General features: G+C 34.7%; 1 protein-coding gene across 4 annotated transcripts; it reads right to left on the bottom strand.

Annotated features, from left to right (window-relative positions):
• Positions 1 to 1670: 1670 nt before the first annotated feature.
• Positions 1671 to 11464, bottom strand: LOC110810147 (Glycosyl hydrolase family 47 protein). Of its 4 annotated transcripts, XM_022036218.2 has the most exons (15): positions 11203 to 11464; positions 6227 to 6269; positions 6067 to 6132; positions 5933 to 5994; positions 5522 to 5621; positions 5106 to 5288; positions 4681 to 4729; positions 4425 to 4604; positions 4087 to 4207; positions 3325 to 3406; positions 3152 to 3237; positions 2931 to 3031; positions 2605 to 2746; positions 2362 to 2512; positions 1671 to 2209 (listed from the first exon to the last, which is right to left on the bottom strand). In XM_022036218.2, the coding sequence occupies exons 1-15, from the start codon at positions 11340 to 11342 to the stop codon at positions 1982 to 1984; spliced, it is 1734 nt and encodes a 577-aa protein (XP_021891910.2). In that variant the 5' UTR covers positions 11343 to 11464; the 3' UTR covers positions 1671 to 1981. The 4 variants fall into 4 exon arrangements, with proteins under 4 accessions (XP_021891910.2, XP_088067469.1, XP_088067470.1 ...); XM_088211343.1 differs by lacking the exon at positions 6227 to 6269 and having other exon boundaries at positions 11203 to 11343; XM_088211344.1 differs by lacking the exon at positions 6227 to 6269 and having other exon boundaries at positions 5933 to 6013; positions 11203 to 11343.
• Between the last annotated feature and the right edge of the window lie 9608 nt (positions 11465 to 21072).

The raw sequence follows: 21072 nt of genomic DNA on the forward strand, positions 1-21072 counted from the left end.
CCAAATATATGAACTTAAAGTATTTAGTTGTTAGAGAAAGAGTCCAAAACCAACAAGTGTCTATTAAAAATATTGGTACCACACTTATAATTATTGATCCATTGATTAAAAAACTACCTCCAAAGACATATGCATAACATATTGTAAAGTTAGGTCTTTTGAGTAATCCATAAATTAACGATGAATATTTCAATGGTTGAATAATTGATATTTTATGCGTTAAAGTTTGTTTATGTTATTTCTTATTTTTTTTAATTATTTGTGCACAATTTAGTATTTAATCAACAGGGAATGTCTTGACAAGACAAATTAAAGACACTGTTTTGGCACTATAGGCTGAATTAGTAAAGGTTATTAATGTGTGATGCATAGAAGGAAACGTGATATTAAAGTCATGTAACTGTTATGATTCACACTTATAATCTAAGTTATTTCAGTATTATGGTATAGTAATTTTGCGCGTGTTGGCTGATTTTATCGAGATCACAATCAATAAATATATTTTTAATATAAAAATGTATATAAATTACTACAGTTTTCATAATCGATTTAGTGGGTCAAATGGGAGAATGTTAATTCCAGTAATTAAGTAGATGACCCACTACCATGATATTTTATTTTTTCTCATCCACTCATAAGGTTGAAACCAAATGAAAGGACACCCAAAATAATAGACAACCGATATAAAAAAAAATATACCTTGATGGAGTAGGTAACCTTAAAATAAATTATAAAATTATTGTATTTTATGAGTATTAAACTATATCAATAGAAACAGTTATCAACATATTTAATTATTATGAATATGTTTTGTCCTCTTCTCTCATTTATAAAATGAACATATGTTTCCTTCATTTGAGTCTTCTATCAACTAAAGTTCTAAAATTTTTATGTATAATAGTTAGATAGAGAGAAAAAATAAGTTAGAGAATTAAGAATTTTTTTCAAAGATTTTCTCAATTATACTAAGATTGCATCATTTTCAAATAATATGTAACTCTAACTTTCAGTTTTTTTTTTTAAAAATGTGTTAAATTTAATAAAAATAACTTACGTATCAAATTTTCTTATAAAAAGTACTTAAAAATATTGATGATCTTGCATATATTATTAACTAAATATATAATTATTTAAAGGACAGTCTTAAATTTCATCGACTAAAAAATGAAATTAAAGTTGCTGATATAGAAAGTTTTGCTTAACGTTGTATCGTAACAAATGAGTTTTACTAAAAATAATGAAATTGAATATTGAAGTCAACGTTAAATTTGAATTATAAATTAAAAATTATAAAAAACGTACAATAAAAACTGTATTGTAATTAAATTGTCTAATTACTAACTATTTTTAGAATTAAAATTATCCAATTAAAAATTGTAGAAAAATTATAACTAAAAAATTGTGTTAAAATTACACATTTTGAATTAAAAGCCTTGATTTGATGGAATTCGTTAAGAAAATAAATGCATGATTTTTAAACACAGGTAAATTTTCCCTAATGTTTAGCATGAGGAAAATGTATATAATCATTAAATTAAAAAAAAAATGTACCTTGAAAATAGAGGAGGCTGACTTCATTATAATAGCTCAAAGATGCAATTATTTTTTCTAAAATAAATTAACACTTGGTTAAGGAAGCTAAAATTTCATCAAAAGTCTGACCAAAAAAGTCAAGGAAAAAAAGACCTATAAAACAAAAGCCAAAGGCAAAGTAGCAGAAGATCAATCAACTGCCTCTTGTACAACAATTTCTGTCGTCCATTCATCTGACCAGTCTGTTAGTTTACAACCTTATGATAACCGTATTCACCAACTTTCCTGTGGGTCTACCAATCTTTTCTGGAGAGATCTGTTTTCCAGAACTGGGTGCACTAGTTTACAACCTTTTGAAATCTACTTCCAAAATCCCCAACCTTTCTCGAAACAAGATGTAACTCTGGTTTCAAAGAATAAAGAACATGCTACTTGACATGCCGTGATTTTATATGTACAACCATAATCCACAGTAACCGGCAATGCTACATGATCTATGCCTACAAGAAATTGCATCAACTCCGCAATCATCATGGCTGAAACACCTGTGGTCACTACGAGCATCGGGGACATGACAAGCACTCTCAACCTGTTGGTCACCATGGATTGGATTCAAAGTTGTTGCAGGGCAGACTTGTAAAGACATAGCACTTGCTTTCCTTCTTTGCGTCTGAACCTGTACGATTAAAATTTTCATTCAGCTATTTGTCTTGGCAATAATTGTCAATGCAACTTTAATTGCAGAGAAGGCTTCATTGAAGATACAAGTTGGAATATACTTTCTTTTTCAAGAAAAATTATCATATAGAGAGACCAGACAAAGAAAACCTTGAAAAAAGTCCAGTTGGTTGGAATGTAAGTCTCTGGCAGCCTCTCATGCCAAGAACTTAAAACTGGGAGAGGGTGACCCTCAGTTGTGAATATATAGTTCCGATCAACCAAAAATGAATCATCAAAAAGAAGGTATAAATACTTGCATCTACAAAAATGAAAAGAGCAACGTGAATATCATCTGCATTTCCTTCACAATGGTTTGAGGAAGAAAAGAAAATATCACAAAAGTGATGTTACGTTTCTGCAAGAAAGAAGCTATGTTGATGATCCTCCATTTGCATTGTTGTTACATCTCTAATGCTAGCAAAACCACCTTCCACTTTGGTGTACAAATTAAGAGAGTTGACAATTAATTCACCAACTTCCATATACCATGGATCTGAAAACAAGCAGCATATAGCAACCAAATAAGAAACACAAAAGTTAAAAGAAGAAAAGGAAGAAGGCATAGCTTTCAAATGAGCAAAGAGAAGTCAACAAAATTAAGTTACAGAACTATGAAAGACAAAAGGTTTAGCACTCCAACTCAAATGGAGAATAATTGATGCAGAAGATTGCGAGACCTTTGGTGGCTTGATACAAATAGAATGTGGATTCTGCCAATTCAGGACGCAAAGGATAATATTTCTCTGTAGGATGTAACATTTGATGATCCAGAAGATACCTAACAAGATGGCAATTCAAGTAGCTTTCCATAGTAAGAAAGGTAAACTGAAACCACTAGTAGTGGAGACTAAGAAAAGAGTAACAAGAAATAAAGGTTAATATTGGAAAAATTCAATACCTTTCGGGTTGTACTCCAAACTTTTCCCATACATGAACAAACTCGCGATGTGATGAATTAGCAGCTGGGATATCCCCAACAAGAACCTAATTATAAGAACCCAAATGAAATACAATCAGAAGATCACTCTCCAAGCAGTCCTATAACTTAAAATAAGGACTTCAGCTACTTGCCTGCAGACCAGGCCAAAATGCTTGGAGACTTGTGAGCTGCCAATAGGTTGCTTTTCCAGTTCTCATGTCAGCTTCATGGTACCTAAATTGGAAAATTGTTATTCCTAACCACAGGAAAAAAAATTATTTCTTTCCTTTACATTTGAAATTTGTTAAATATTAATATATAAACATGTTATAGCCCTACTAAATTTTCCAAGGTAAAGTAAGCAAATAGATAGAGGATGTAGTCTTGCAGAATGTGGCTACTGCATACTAACTTCAAAATGTGAAAAGTCACAAAATTATTGATTGAGTAAATCATTGCTAACTTGGCTCTAGTTCTGAAGAAATACAGAGTAATTTAGAGATGGGATTCTAACAATGTTCTTACTCCTTTCTTAGTTATCATCCACCACCATTACCTATATAAATAATCAATGACATCTGCATGTTATTACTGTTTAACCTAGTTACATCTAAAGTCTTATCTGTTGGCTGAATTCAGTACAGAGTGGAAATGATATCAAATAGTTAAGATTAGGGTGACAAACATGTATGACTTTTTCTTTAGATATAATAAATATGATACTCTAATGGTTAACACTTAAAATTTTGTTTTTCTTTTCAGTTTACAGAAAGAATGTTTACAGAAATATAACAAAGCTCTGAAAAATTAAAAGAGGTTTACCCGAATTGTTAGTGAAATGAATTTAGACTAGACTCAACAAGAACTGAAGATATATAATAATATAGTTGTACTTTAAGTAATTGGTGCAGTACCAAGGACCGTGTCTGAAATATTTCTGCACTGCAAGATACGCAGAATGGAACATTCTCCAATAATCTTCCTTCCCAAAAAGCACGAAAGCCTTGAAGAGGTACTCATAGAAGGAATCAACCCCTTAGGGAATGCAGGCAATTTAGAATCAGAAACATCATAATTATGAAACAGAGATGACAAGTTAAACATTCAGGGAGCAAAAAGCATTTTCTATACATTTGAAATCTGATAGTTCATGTGACAAAACAAAATTAAGCTGATGTATTTGAGCAATCTCATGAGCTACACAACTCAAGATCTTACCCATAAAAAATATAAGATATCGAAAAGGACATACCAGCCCCTATACCAGATGAATACTCGATCCATTCCCCAGTTATTACATCTAATGTTGTACCCAGTAGATTTAAAGAACTGCGCATACTCCAAAGCTTACGAAGAGAGCGTAAAGCAGCAGCTTCATATCTAGGATCACCAGTAAGTCGTGATAATGCTCCCATTTCAAGAATTAGAGAACCTGTTGAAATTTTTCGATTTGAGAGCAGTGGTTTTAGAATGTCATCATCTTAAGTTGTGCTAAACAAGGCTCATACCACATCCAGAGGTGCTTGTTTCAGTTGTCTCATTCTCCATAACTCCATGCTGTCATAGAATTTTGCATTGATGTAGAATCATAAATCCCTCTTACAAACAAAATCAACAGAAGAGATGCATACTTCCAAAAAATAAAAAAGAAGATTTCAGTTCAAAAGACAAAGCAAGTTTTAAAGAAATGAACGAACATTTTTCAGTGCAGTGTAAATACAGCTAGCTTTCGAAATGTAGACACCCAAATTCTTTCTTTTTTTTTTCCCAAGGTGGTTTGCTTTTATGACCATCAACCGTTTCCTATGGCCACAATAAGAAATGCATCAAATTCAATCACCTAACTAGTAAGATAAATATAATAAAAATGCATTGCAAATTGTAAACTAAATTAATATAACATACTTGACATTAAGCATTTTTCAGGTGGTACCTTTAAGTTAATCCAAGCATATGGTAATCCTGTAGGAGTATCAAATGATGGTAGAAAGCGTCTCCCCAAGTCTTCAGCCAATGTAAGTAGTTGATTCTTGTAAGATCCTTGAACCAACCTATTTGCAGAATCAGTTGCAAGAATATGAGCAGAAATAAGTCCCCCAAGAACTCTTATGTTGCACTACACAATAGAAAACCAAGAAAGAACACCATCAGAAACTTAATATGCAGCGATGCTTAATAGTATCAGAGCTTTCAGTAATATCATGTTAACAACTTTCTCTGGCCTCATTATAGCTTATCGTTATAACTCCTTAACTGCTCTCAGCTTCAACAAGTTTAAAATGTAATATACTAAAAAGCTGAAAGCCTGAAAGCAACACCACTCAACCTAGACCAAGCTGTGTTTGTTACCTCAAAAAGATTTATCCTGGCATCAACGTCGAATGTTAAATTTTCAGAGAGCCATAGAACTCCCCTTTCAAATTCTGTGTTGTTACCCATGATGACAAGGCTGACAGAGAGATGAGAGAACTCTATCAAAATAACTTCACATCAAATTTGAAAACACTACTATAAAGGTTAAAAACAAAACCAGTACAAATACAAGGATAACAGACTAGAGGTATACAGCCATGATTGTTGTGTTTGTGTGTATTTTTTATAAAAAGAGATTATCATTGAAATAAAGTGAAGGACTGCCTCTGGTATTAAAACAAAATCACAAAAGCATATGCACCAAAATATCTAGAAGTTCACCTAGGTCCTCCTCTAGACTTACAATTTTATTAAATATAAATTTGTTGTTCAAGTAAAGCAGGATACCTGGACAACGATTCGATAAGTGTAAGGGCAGATCCATTGTAGTCTTGAGGTAAGTGTTCAAGCTGCCAATCAGAGAACCAACTGGTGATTTTTTTTCTATTTGCCTTTCTTGTTCTCAATTAATCTCTAGTTACCTTAAGATTTCCAAGCTGGCTTAGGGAGTCAGTGAAGCTTTTTGTAAGAGGCTTTAATTCATCATGCTGCAAAGCAATAGCATTAAAACTCATCATAAAATTCACCTAAATTGAAAAGCACAAACTGGACTAGAATGATTAGTGAAGGACTCAAACTGACCGGAAATGCATGGGTCAAGTAGTTTTCATATGCATGATAAAACCTGCAAGCAAAGAGAGAGAAGCAAACTAAATGAAGCACAATGAAGAAGCAAACAAATAGAAGCAAAATCTTTTGACAACATTACAAACAAGAAATAGATTCCAAATTCATAACATATATTATAATCAGCAGATTTCTATTAGACACTTGTTAAATTGTTTTCGTTTCTAACGTACTCATGTAAAAGTGTGTATGTTTGCGAGAGGCCATGCTATTATGTGGGGAACATCGATACATACATTCATTATTCAACAAACAATTTTTCATCTCTCTCTCTCTCTCAATTGATATATGCTATCCGAGCATTCAGTACACCATCTTCTTTGAAAAGATCTTCTTGAAGACACTCTCTTGTCCGACAAGATGTTCTTGAAGCTTCCTCTGGTTTCTCATGGAGTTGCTTTTCCCTCAACTACAATCAAGTAAGTGCTTAGTTGACAATCCTCCCAGTTCCTCTTTCTTAAACCATTCAGATAGCTTTGGATTGATGTTATTCTCGTAGCCGCTCACAGGAGACAACTATGCCTCCTGGAGTGGAGCTATGTCTATTGCTTTGTTTTGAAAATCAAGTTCGGTTTTTTTGATGGATCTCACAAAACTTGATGATAGTGATCAAATTTATTAAGTTCTTGGATTCATAACAACAATATCGTCATTTCTTGGATCTTAAATTCTGTATCCAAAGAAATTTCTGCCAGTATCTTACTTTTTGATTGTGCCATCGAAATTAGGGCGGACGGATCTCCGAGACCATTTCCAACAGAGTAACGGGCTTCAAATTTTTTAGTCGTGTAAACATTTGATTAATCACACACAAGGCCAGAATTCAATTAGTGAATATTTCAGGAAGCTGAAAGCTTTGGTGGAGGAGTTGAACAATTTTAGACCTCTCTATTCTTGCGGTATATGTACTTGTGGTGGTGTGTCTAAATTGAACAATTATTTTCAATCAGAACACGTTATATCTTTTTTGATGGGCCTGGATGATTCTTATTCCCAAATCTGGAGTCAAATCCTTTTACTGGATCCTCTACTTTGGATCAATAATGTTTTCTTTTTGATAATTCAAGAGGTGCATCGAGACACATATGCTCATATGCTGATAAATTTGTCTCATTGAAACCTATAGAGAAAGTCATGGTTACCTTGCCCAATAATTCATTTTTTCAGATTATATGGTGATGGGTGGATTAATCCTTCTTTGCTCCTTAAGGATGTTATATACGTGCCTCAATTCAAAGTCAATTTGATCTTAATGAGTCTTTGTTGAATATATCTCAACTCACTGTTATTTTTCTTCCGAACCATTGTACGATTCAGGAAATTTAGTCCAAGAAGATGATTGTCATGGCTAAGAAATGGAATAGATTGTATGAGCGCAAGTGGGTAGACAACATCAAGATAAGTCAATTTTGGTTGACAAAGTTTCTGCTCATGTATGGCATAGAAGGCTAGGATATTTTTCATTTCAAAGCTTGCATCGTTGCAACCTAAGCTAGCATGTACAAACTTCCAGAGTGCTACTCAACAGACATGTTGTATATGTACTTTAGCTAAACAAAAACGGCTGCCTTTTATTTCAAATAATAATTTGTCCTCAAATGCTTTTGCTCTTGGCCCCTATGACATTTTGGGACCTTTTCATGTATCTCCACACAATGGATACAAAGTCTTTCTAACAATTGTTGGTGATTCTACTCGTTTTACTTGGATTTACTTTCTCAAACATAAATCAGATACACCTTTTGCAATAAAGTCTTTCTTTCAGCTGGTGTCTACACAATTTAATACAATCCTTAAGGTTTGACAATTCCTGAGAGCTTGCTCTCACTGAATTTCTTAAAGAGCATTGTGTTATTGATCAGTTTTCATGTGTAGAAACTCCACAACAGAATTTAGAAGTTTGAAAGGAAACATCAACATCTTTTGAATGTTGCACGAGTTTTTTTTTACAATCTCAGGTTCCTTTTTGGAATAAATATATAGCTACTGGTGTTTTCCTCATTAATAGAACTCCTTCTCCTCTATTCCGCACTAAATCATCGAATGATCTGCTGTATAAAAGTAGCTTCAATTATTCTTCTCTTCGAGTGTTTGGTTGCGTGGCTTTTTTTTTGTTTGAAATAAAAAGTGAAAGTTTGGTTGCATGGCTTTTTTTTTTTGAAATAAAAAGTTAAACTTTGGTTGCATGGCTTTTGCATCCATCTTAACAGCAAATAGAAGCAAGTTTGATCTATGGGCAAGATCATTTGTGTTTCTTGGTTATCCAGTGGGTATTAAAGGTTACAAGTTATTTGATCTTCAAACTAAATAAGCCTTAATATCACGAGATGTTATCTTTCATGAAGATCAATTTCCATACCGTTCTATCACATCTGCACATGCCTTGGTGGATCCATTTCCACAACTAATTATTCCAAATCCTATCTCTGTTCCATCACATGAAGCTGTGGAGGATTCCACTACTTCTATTTCTCCAGGTTTAGATGATTCTCTCATATGTTTATCTATTCTAGTAACTATTTGCAGATCAGCCAGAGTTACAAGACCTCCTCCTTATCTCAAAGAATTTCTTTGCAATTTAGCTTTGTCTAATCAATGATGCATCTAACATACTTTATCCTTTATCAAGACCCTTTGGCATATGACAGGCTCTGTTCAAGACACAAAGCTTTTATCATGTCAGTGTCTTTGGAGCTTGAACCTAGATTTTATCATCAAGCTGTGTCTCATCAACATTGGCGTGATCCATGAAAAGCGAGCTTGCGGCCATGCAGGACGCAAGACCTGAACAATGATGTCGTTACCATCAGGTAAACATGCTATTGAATGATGTTGAGTCTATAAAATCAAGCGCAAATCAGACAACACTATTGAGCATTAAAGCTCGCCTTGTTGCAAAAGACTACACTCGGCAAGAAGGAGTTGACTTCACTGAGACCCTTTCACCAGTTGCAAAACTGGGTACTGTCGAAGTACTTTTGGCCTTAGCTGCAAGTCAGAAATGACAGTTGGCCCAACTGGAAGTGAACAATGCTTTTTTGAATGGAGACATACATGAAGAAGTGTACATGGAGCTTCCCCTTGGAGATTCTAGACGGGGAGAGAAGGAATCTATCTCTGGTAAGCTAGTCTGTCATCTCCACAAATCTATCTACGGTCTTAAGCATGCATCTAGACAGTGGTAGTCCAAGTTCATGGAAGCTCTTCTACAGTTTGGCTTTGTGCAATCCAAGTCAGACTACCAACTTTTTACCAGAAGTGAGGGATTCTCATTTCTTGCATTATTAGTCTACATTGACAATTTGGCCATTTCAAGAACAGTGTATAGTCACTAAAAGATTTTCTTCATGCATATTTTAAGTTAAAAAACCTAGGACTTCTTCGTTATTGCTACATGTTCATATGGGATTGTTTTATTCCAAGGGCATCACACTGTCCCTCCTAAAAGATACTAGTTTCTTGGCATCTAAGCCTTCTCCGGTTCCTATGGATCCCAAAATTGTTTTAAATAGCTAGGATGGGGAATTGTTATCTGATCCTTCTCAATATCAGAGACTTATTGGGAGACTTCTATATTTGTGCTTGACGCGTCCTAATATTACCTTTATTGTGCACAAGTTGAGCCAATTTGTTTCTCAACCTCACACAACATGTTTGCATGTTATTCATTAGTTACTTGAAAGCTCATCCTGGTCAGGGTCTATTTTTCTCTTTCAAAATTCTCTAAAGCTCAAAGCTTTCTCAAATGCTAATCGCGCTGTGTTCAGATTCCTGGAAATTTGTTTTGGGTTTTTGTGTATTACTTGGTGGTTCTTTGATTTTTGGAAAGTTAAAAAACAGACCACTATTTCAAGATCCTTAAGTTGAATATAGGGCCCCTGGCTCTACTACAAGTGAGCTGGTTTGGATTCGGCAGCTTCGACTTTCAAGTGAAATGTCCCTCACCTGTAGTCATTTATTATGATAGTCAAACAGCTATCCATATTGTTTCTGATCCGGTGTTTCACTAATGGATGAAGCACAATGAGATTTATTGTCATTTCATTTGTGATCATATCACTCAAGGCTTGGTTAAGATTTTACTTTCCGATCACAGCATCAACTTGATGATATATTCACTAAAGGAATTCCTTCCTATGTTCTAAATCTCTTACTGTCCAAGATGGATATCAAACAGATACATTGTCCATCTTGAGGGGGAGAATTAGACACTTATTAATTTATTTTTGTTTTTAATGTACTCGTATAAGTGCGTGTATTTGTTAGACGCTTTGCTGTTATATGGGGGACGTCTATATACACATATTCATTATTCAATGGAAACAATTGAAATAAGTTCTGTTCTTTTGGCTAATTTTTCTTAGTTTTCTAGTTTCCCACCGTTCTAATAATTGGATGCTAATAATACTAAATTTCATCTGAAGGAATCATGACCCAAGCAACAAAACTTGCCATACTAAGATTCTGGGAATAGAAAAACTGGCAATACTCAACCAACTGAAGAATGCTACATAGTTGTAGTCGACTCGTAGATTCCATAGCCGAATAATTTAGATCCCTCGAAGCAAACAATCTATTATGGAAATTACACCTTTGCACTCCCCTTTCTACGATTCAAAAGCAATCGACAAACCCAGAACCCAATTGTGAAAAAAGTGCACAACTGAAAAAATCATTTCAATTGATATAAACACAACAATAAAAAAGAGCAAAGCTCAAAATAAAAACAGCATCTTAATTGACAAGCTAGCTATTTTAGTTCCCTTCAAAAATTGAGATTGATAAACTAAGTATTGCATATACATGTTTCCATTACTTTAAAATGATTATCCATTAAAGCGTTTTTTTTTTAATAAAAAAAAAAAGCAATTCAGCAGGTTTTGAAATTAAGGTTGAAACATCAAACGGGTGATTAAGATGTAGTTGCTTACATCTGGCGTACTTTCTCCTTCATGTGCCTTCTCTTAGCTGCCCAGTGAGAATCAAGCTGGGACATGGACAGGTTGAAGAAGGTCAAATAGAGCAGAACGAGGAAGATGAAAAGCCATCTCCTAGAATTACGAGGAAACATGCTTTGGCGTTCGATAAATTAATCTTTCAGAAAAAAATGGGAAAAATTAGTTTTGGGTTTCTGGCGGAAACAGAGCAAGAGGTGGGTGCAGATCCACTAGTCGATAAACAGACAGAAGAAAGAGGAGACGCATAGATGATGGAGCATAAGACAAAGGTGACTTGGCGCGGTTGGGTGGTTTAACCAATCAGAGCAGAGGATACACAAATTATGACGTCAAAATTGTAAATATTAAAAAATTTATTTTTTATTTACAATTGCTGTCTGAGTTTTTCGTTTTTGGGTTCAAAGGTTAAAAGTTTGACTCCAATTGGTCACGTACCCTGTAATAACTTCATAATATATTTTAATTTCTGATAAAGAAAATTAGGGATAAAATATATAATTAAAAATTTATATATTTTATATTTCAAAATTTGTAATCAACTAAAAATTAACTCTGTGGTAATATTATCACTTTTAAATTTATTCTTAAAACTTAAAATTTATTTAGCACATGATTTATAGTTCATTTAAAATTAAATTTTATTATTATATTTAAAATATTTAAATAAATAATTATGTTATATATTATCACATTCTATTTTATTAGTTAAAATATTTAAATAGATGATTATTATATATTATCATATTAAATAAATAAGATAATTATTATTTATATTATTTTATTAATTTATTTTAACATATTTATAAATATTTTTATATTTTAAAAAAGAACCAGTATTGTATATATTATCTTAATAAATATAAAATTATTTAAAAAATATATGTATTAAAAATGACAATTCTTCTCCATTTCACAGCAAGCTCCGCTCTCTTTTCTCTTTTCTCTTTTTGTCACCTAACTCCATTAGAGAAGAGAAGAAGAAGCTCGCAATTTCGGGAAAGAAAAGAAAACGATTATTGAGAAAGCCTAGCCATGGAGTGAAACCTTTTTCACACTTTATTAAGTTTCATAATAATAACGTGGCAGTGACTAATATATATTTATATATATATATATATATTAAGATTTTATAGTATATATGCGTGTATATATGTAGTATATATACAAATACCTGGCAATTCTGGGGCGGAATACAGTAAATCATAATGGGACAAGAACAGGATGATCTCGCAAATGATGGAGAAGCCCATAGAGCCGTTATATTTGAGATTTGCGTACGCATATAGCCATGGCTGGGCTTCCTCAACAGATTCAAGAAGCTTGGTTAGAAAGCAAGAATATCGAGCCCTTGCAACAGTATCATGTGACGTTCAATGGTTAAATTATCTCATGCAAGATACATAAATTTCTGACTGCTATCACTGCTCTTTATTGTGATAACCCATCGACAATCAAAATTACAGAAAATTTTATATTTCATGTGGGCACTAAACATATAAAAATTGATTGTCATTTTGTTCGACAAAAAGTATTTGACAGATTAATTCATCTTCTACCTATGCCATCACATTGCCAACTTACAGATTGTTTCACAAAAACTTTAACTCCTATATTTCAACAAGCCATCAACAAGGTGAGTATACAAAATTTGTATATTTTACTTTTAGGGGGGTTATTAGAGTAAATTGCAGTTAATAAACTAAAGTTAAAAGCTAACCATAATTAATAGATTAGTTAAACAAACTAATTGTAGTTAGTTATAATTACTTTATAATTACGAGATTAGTTGTTAATGAAGCTCATTAATTATGTGTATAATAATGAGAAGTAGTTTTTCATTTTGTTTTTCCCAAGTCAAACGACTCTCTCTCTCATTCACTTTACTCTCCTCATGGAGTTTTCATATTCTTTTTTTTCGGAACTCGAGAAATCAAATCTCTCCTCAAAACTTCTTGCAGTATTTTAGTTAAGTCTTTACTTAGTTTTCCAATATGGTTTCAAAGCAATTGCTTTCTAACCAATCATGCAAGTTAAAGAAAAGTCTATACGATTTGAAGCAGGCTAGCCGACAATAAAACTTCAAATTAACGGATGCACTGAAAGGCCAAGGTTTTGTTTAATCTATCTCAAATTCTTCTCTATCTCTGAAATCCAGTAAGGGATTATTTCAGTGCCTTTCTTGTTTATATTAATGATGTTATTACTACTGACAATAACATTTCTTAAATGCAATAAATCAAAAACTTTTTACATAACAAATTCAAGATAAAAAATTTGGGTACATAAAATTTTTTTTTAAGCTTAGAGATTGCTTGCTCTTAATAAAGTATTAACATTTGTCAAAGTAAATATACACTTGATCTATTACAAGAAATTAGATTTTTGAGATGTAAGCCTGTCCCTACACTCTTTAGTTTCCTCCACTAGACTAACCCAACAAAATGGTTCATCTTATGTAGATTCAACATGTTACAACTAATTAATTGGTAAACTCATATATCTAACTAATATTGGACTAGATATTTGCGATGTAGTGCAACAACTTTCACAATTCTTAGAATCTCCAACACAACAGCATCTCTAAGCTGCAGATAGAGTCCTAAAATATCTCAAAGGCACGTCAGGATAGGGAGTTCTCTCTTATTCTCAAAATTCTTTAGTTTTGAAAACATTTAGTGATTCTATTTGGGCTACATATCCACATTCTTGTAAATCAATAACTAGACTTTATGTGTTTTTAAGAGATGTTCTTATGTCATAGACGTAAAAAAAAATAACAAATAATTTCTTGGTCATCGTCAGAAGTAGAATATCAAGCCCTTGCAACAATAACATGTGAAGTTCAATGGTTAAATTACCTGATGCAAGATCTGTAAATTTCTATTGCTATCGTAGCTCTTTACTATGGTAACCTGACAACAACCAAAATTACATAAATTCATTTACTTCATGAGCACACCAAGCATCTAAAAATCGACTACCACCTTGTTTGACAAAAAGTATTTAACGAATTCATTCATCTTTTGTCTGTGCCATCACATAGCCAATTCATAGATTATTTCACAAAACTTGTATCTCCTTTTACACTTCAACAAGCCATCAGCAAGCTGGGTATAGAAACTTATATATTCCACCTTGAGGGGGTCTATTAGAGTTAACCATAGTTAGCAAACTAAAGTTGGAAGCTAACCATAGTTAATAGATCAGTTAAACAAACTAACTCTAGTTAGTTATAATTACTTATAATTACCAAATTAATTCTCTATACATAAATACTGGAAAATAATTAATGAGAAGTAGCTCTTCATTTTGTTTTTCCCATGTAATACCATTAATTAATTTTAAAAAAATTTAAAATTAATGCATGAAAATTTATTTTTTTAATTTTTAAATTTTCATTTAATGTAAATTTAAAGAAAAATAGGTAGAAGATGAAATTGAAAATAATTTTGAAAAAAATGGGTGAAAATTTGGCTTTTGGGGGTATTTTTGAAAGAAAAATTAAAAACTGGGGGTCAAAATATAATTTAAAAAAATGTACCATGTAGAACGCCTAGTCAGTAGTTTCGATGAACCAGAGCGTGCTGCGTGGCAAGGCACGCTAGCATGGTGCCACGCAGAAAGCTATGCTGGCAATCTGCGTGACCGCAATCAGACGATTCGGATTTGTTCCCGCGTGTGTGGACGGTCCAGATCCGTTCTCCTTTTAAACGCGATCGGACGGTCCAGATCAAATCGCGATGAACGGTCCAAATTCACTTCCTACTTAAACGCGATCGGACGGTCCAGATCAAACGCGATCGATGACCCATATTAAAAAGAGATGGATATAAATACTCCTAATCACACAAAATTCTAACCCTACCCGCCAAGAGCCCCCGCCGGAGAAGAAGAACCAGTCGCTAGGAAGGGGGTCGACCGCCTCTGCCGCCATGCCGGAGCTACCTTTTGTAACGATTCCAGAAATCTAAAAGGAAATATATAATAGTTTAAGTGAGGAAGCGAAATAAAAGGTTAAGGTTTACATCTCTTACACAATAAGTTAAAAGTACTAAACAAACATCACGGAATGAATTCTCTGAAAGAAACACGAGAAATGAGAAAAGTAAAGAAAAACATAAAGTATCTAGCATCTACTCGCAATCTTCTTGCGGATCGGGCTCGGGAACCAGGTCCTCTTGATCTGAAATAGTTAAATAAATGATGAGCTACACTAGCCTAGTAAAGACATCACACTATATCCCCGGCACAGAAGTAAAGGTTGATAGAAAATTAAAAACAACTAATTGAATACTAAATTTAAATCAATACATTTATTTAAAATAAAACCATTTATCCTTCACTTACCATTGGAGAATTTATGAAAACAAATTATGGAAGCAGTAATATCATACATATCATAACTTCATGCACGACCAGTAACATAGAACATATCATAAATTCACATTCATTAACAATAAACTAAATTATAATCGTTTCTCGTTTCACCAGTCTACTAGTATCCATGGGATCCACAGGGGTGTCTCTGCTACACGTGAATCTTTTCCCTTAACAATCTTAATTACGGACTGTCCCCATACCCCGTTCGGTATGAGTGCCAAGATATTTAAATCTCAATGCCCCGTTCGGTATGAGGGTGAAGCGGTCGTCCCCATATCTCGTCCGATATGAGCGCTAAATGACCAAGTCTCCATACTCCATCTGGTATGAAACAACATTCACGGTAGGGTTCCCTATGGACCTGGTCTGTCCACCATCTCCCAAGATATCTAGTGAGGCTGTCATCTTATTTGTTTATTAGATCATATCCCTTTCCTATATTCCCTTAGTCTCCGTTACCAAATCAAACATAATTACATAAATAAATAAACATGCATCCGGTAATGCAATCATATCTTAGATCTCACAATCAAACAGTGGTCAAGTAAGGCAATAATACATGCATTTAAACTATAAAATAGATAAACTAGAAACAATCGTGCTTTTAGACTGTAAAATCAGTCAACAAAAATCAACAGAGAACAATGTCTGGCTCAGGTTCCATCAGCAATCCGTAATTAATTATGCACATCTATTTAATTTATACAAAATACCGTATTATTATTTATTCAAACTTCAATTCCATGATAGAAAATAGGGTGAGAGGTCCTTACTTGATTTGATGCCGAAAAGCTAAATGGTTACTACGCCTAAGGACAGTCCCTAGGTTCTTTGAATTTTTTTTCGGGAACTAAAATGCGTTTACGGTACCTAAAAATGTCCCAAATAAACTCCAAAATCAGTACCAGGGCCTACTCGGCAAATTTCAGAAATTCAGCACGGCGGCTCCGCTGTGCTCTAGCGATGGTGCCACCGCCCGCGACAGCAGTTCACCTCAGGTCGACCATTTTCGGTAGAATTCAGTCGATTTTACATCGATTCCTGCGAGCACACACGCTAAAGGGCCTCGGTGGACCCAAAAAATGCGAAAAATTAAAACTCACTGGCAGCGAAGCTTTCCAGTACGGCGGCTCCTCCGGCTCACTTTGCGGTTGGGTGTTTCCTTCGGTCAACTTGTAGAGAGGAAAATGGTGATCACAACAGTAAAAAAATTATACGAAACGGGAATTGAGAAGGGCCTCATCGGAGGCGGTTTGTGAAATTTCCTGTGGCGGCGCCGCCAGGCTTCGGCGGTATTTTTCGGTCAATTGCCTAGTTCTTTTACTCTGATTTGGTCATGGGTGAGTTTAAAATTAAATTTTGTATAAAATGAGAAATTTTTACCTTTTTTGGCGGTTGGAAAAGGTTCCGGTGCGGCGGCGGGTGGCGGCAGTTGACTCCCCAGCGGTTAGGTTATCTTCTCCGGCGAGGGGTTCTGGCAGCTAGGGTTATGATTTGGGTGCAGATGGAATTATTTATACCCATCCGCTTTTGATCTAGGCCGTCCATCACTTTTAATCTGGACCGTCCGATCGTGATTAAATAGCGAGTGAATCTAGGTCGTTCATCGCGATTCAATCTGGACCGTCCGTGCACGATTCAATCTAGGTCGTTCGTACACGCGGGAACATACCTCAGTCGTTCGATCACGTGCATGCGAATTGCCCACGTGGCCTCCCGCGTCAGCACCTCTGCCACTTGGCGCATTCTGGTTGGTTAGGGCTGTTGACCGGACGTTTGACGTAGTGCAATTTTTTTAAATACGTTTTGGCCTCTAATTTCTTATTTTTCTTTCAAAAATACACCAGAATCTAAATTTTTGCTCTTTTTTTCCAAAATTATTTTCAATTTAATCCTTAACAAATGTTTACCCTTTTTTTCATTAAATTAAAATAAAATAAATTAATATAAATTAAATAAATAAATAACTATATTTAAAAAAAAATAAAAATAAAAATAAAAACAAATGTTGAGTGTTACACCTCTGACCACCAAGAGAGGTTGACCGAAATAAAACACTCAATCGCGAAGGTGAGCTGGCGGAGCCGCTACACCAGAAACCTCGCCGCCGGTAAGCCTCTGTTTTTCGATTTTTTTCGGCTAACCGAGACATCTTAACGTGTTTTCTTGCAGAGAGGAGTACAAAATCGGTCGAAACTGACCGAAAACGGCCTGCCCGAGGCAAACTACCACCGCCACTGTGCCGGAATTCTGAAATTGACTAAAAAGAGTTTCTAATACCGATTTTGAATTTTTGGGATATTTTTAGGTACTTAGAGCGTGTTTTAATCTCCGAAGAAAAATTTAGGGAACTTGGGGACCGCCAGTAGATGCAGTTAAAATCTTAATGTTTCGAACATCAATTCGAGTAAGATCCCTCACTTTATTCCCTGTTATGGAATTGAAGTTTAATTATAAATAATATGATATTTTGCATAATTTAAAAATATTGATAATTAAAAGTTAATAATAGAGCAGGAACCGGTTATTTATTCATGTTTGCAATGTTTAACTTATTGATGATTTTACAGTTTTAAATGCATGATAACATAATAGAATTGGTATAATGATTCATTTGGGTCCCTTGATGCATGTATTACTTGTTTTGCATGGTTCACAGTTAAATTAAGAAATTGAAAAATTAAAGGTAAACGAAAAATTATTTGATTAAGTGAATTGATGAATAGTAGCCTTACTTGATATCCTGGAAGATGGTGGATGGACCGAGTACATAGGAAACTCTACCGTGAACATTGCCTCATACCAGACAAGGTATCAAGGATTTGTATTTTGGTGTTCATACCAGACGATGTATGGGGACAACCTATTTCACCCTCATATCGAACGGGATATTGAGGAATGGTATCTTTTAGTGCTCATATCAGACTGGGTATGGAGATGGCCCGTTAGTTAAAAATATTAAATAAAAGTTTACGCGTAGTAGGGACATCCCTATGCACCCTCATGGATACCAGTAGACTGATAAAAGAGAAAGTTGTTGTTCCGACTGGTTGAATATGGATTATGATATTATTTATGTTATTGACTCTATAGGTAGGTTTTGAAAAACTCGCTACGGTAAGTATGCGGTAAATGATTTTATTCATGATAAGCAAATTTACTTAAATCAAGAGCTCCATTAATTATTTTTATGATTTCTACCAACCTTCATTTCATTGTCGGTGAGTAGTGTGACATTCTTTCTGGGCTAGTTTAGCTTACTCTTTCATTAACCATTTCAAATCAAGATAACCAAGATCCATAACCCGATCCACAAGAGGGTCGTGAATATGATGGCTAGTTGTTTACTTTTCAATTATTTCTTTCATTTTTTGTTATTTCTTTTAAAATGATCATTTTCATAGCCCTATTGAGTAATATGGATTATTGTGTAAGGAATGTAAACCCTAACGCTATTATTTCACTTCCACACTAAATTTATAATTTACTTCCTTTTAAGTTTCGGGCCCTTACAGTTGGTATTAGAGCTGCGTTCTTCGGAACCATTCCTTATACAAAGACTTAAAAATGCCAAATATGAACTATTGTCCAACCCTTCCTTGTAAAAAATAAGTAGAAATACACGAAGAGATGAGGACTGTTTCTAAACATGACAATCTGAAACGGGTCGCTTCGAGAGGATGTCAATCAGTTTTTTGAGATTTTAAAGAGACTTATCTCTGCTCAGTGGGCCAAGGAAGTGAGGCTAAACCTCTACCACTTCAACATTATGAGCCACCCCTACAACGAGAGGATTTAATGCCACCTCGATGCAACCTTGCTCCTCTATCACATCATTTAACACTGTCACAATACAATTTGGTTGCCCTCACCATATCATCCAAGAATGAACTGGTTAGTGGTGTATCACGCCACCATAGATTGTTTTCATAAGAAACTTGTATTCAACCCTCCTAATGAGGAGTCATTCACAAATTAATAAAATTATTTAACATTTGTTCCCTCAGGGCAATTTTTCTATTATCAAGTGCTTTAACCTGGCTGTTTTCTCTAACTAGGCAAACTCAAAAAAGAAATTTGTATTCAAGAGATTCCAGTAGTCCAAGACTTCCCTGATGTATTTCCAGATGAACTACCTAAACTGCTAGTGGACAGAGAAGTTGAATTCACCATAAACTTTCAGCTAGGCACCCAGCCTATTTCGGTATGTCTTTACCGCATGAGTCGTGTTGAGATAGAGAAGTTGAAGAAACAGATCAATAAATTGTAGGATAGTGGATTCATATGACATAATGTGTTCCCTTGGGGTGCTGGAGTCACATTTACAAAGAAAGGGAATAGAACTTTAAGGTTATGTATTGATTACAGGGGACTGAATAGGGTCACGATCAAGAACAAGTATCCTCTCCCCAAGATTGTTGACCTTTTTGATCAGTTGAAGGGTGTCAAAGTCTTCTCCAAAATAGACTTGCGTTCAGGTTACCATCACGTAAAGATCAAGGCAGAAGACTTCCCAAAACAGCTTTTTGGACCAGGTACGGACACTATGAATTCTTGGTCATGTCATTTGGACTAACCAATGCACCAGCCATCTTTATGGATTTGATGAACAAGGTTTTTAAATAATTCCTAGATAAGTTTATTATTGTATTTATCGATGATATCCTGGTCTATTCAAAAAGCATAGATGAGTACGCTCATAATCTGACTCAGGTTTTGCAGGTCCTCAAAGAAAAGAAGTTGTATGCAAACCTGAGTAAGTGTGGGTTCTGGCTTGAGCAGACTACCTTCCTAGGGCACATCATATCAAGTGATGGAGTGTCAATGAACTCTGAAAAGGTTGAGGTAGTGCTCGGTTAGAAAAAATTAACCTCAGTAAAGGAGATTTGTAGCTTCCTAGGAATGACAGGCTATTACCGCAGGTTTGTGGAAGGATTTTTTAGTCTAGCTGCTCCTTTGACCCGACTCACAAAGAAGAACGTCAAGTTCGAGTGGAACGAGAACTGTAAAAGGAGTTTTTCAGAACTAAAGAAGCGATTGACTACCGCACCTGTATTGGCCTTGCCAAGTGGGACAGGTAGATATATAATTTATAGTGATGTCTCGTATCTGGGATTGGGTTGTGTTCTGATGCAGCATGGGAAGGTCATAGCTTATTGGTATAGACAATTAAAGAGTCATGAGAAAAACTACCCCACCCATGACTTAGAACTTGTCGCGATTATCCACGCCTTGAAGACTTGGCGCCATTACTTGTATGGGGAGACCTTTCAGATCTATACCGACCATAAGAGTTTGAAACACATCTTCACTCAAAAGAATCTCAATATGCGTCAGAGAAGATAGATAGAACTCCTCAAGAACTACGATTCCAACATCTTGTATCACCCGGGTAAGGGCAACATGGTCGCCAACGCACTCAACAGAAAAAGTACAGGTATATTAGCTCACCTAATGGTTTCA

This window comes from Carica papaya, chromosome 9, assembly GCF_054855325.1.
Source record: "Carica papaya isolate Zhongbai chromosome 9, ASM5485532v1, whole genome shotgun sequence".
Lineage (NCBI taxonomy): Eukaryota > Viridiplantae > Streptophyta > Magnoliopsida > Brassicales > Caricaceae > Carica > Carica papaya.

What these genes read in the sequence shown, in the direction of transcription:
- LOC110810147 (XM_022036218.2), bottom strand. Translation starts at nt 11,342, where the DNA reads ATGTTTCCTCGTAATTCTAGGAGATGGCTTTTCATCTTCCTCGTTCTG. An exon ending in ATGCTTGGATTAACTTAAAG is followed by an intron (nt 4,730 to 5,105) that starts GTACCACCTGAA and finishes ATTCTATGACAG; the next exon opens with CATGGAGTTATGGAGAATGA. An exon ending in TTCATCTGGTATAGGGGCTG is followed by an intron (nt 4,208 to 4,424) that starts GTATGTCCTTTT and finishes GCATTCCCTAAG; the next exon opens with GGGTTGATTCCTTCTATGAG.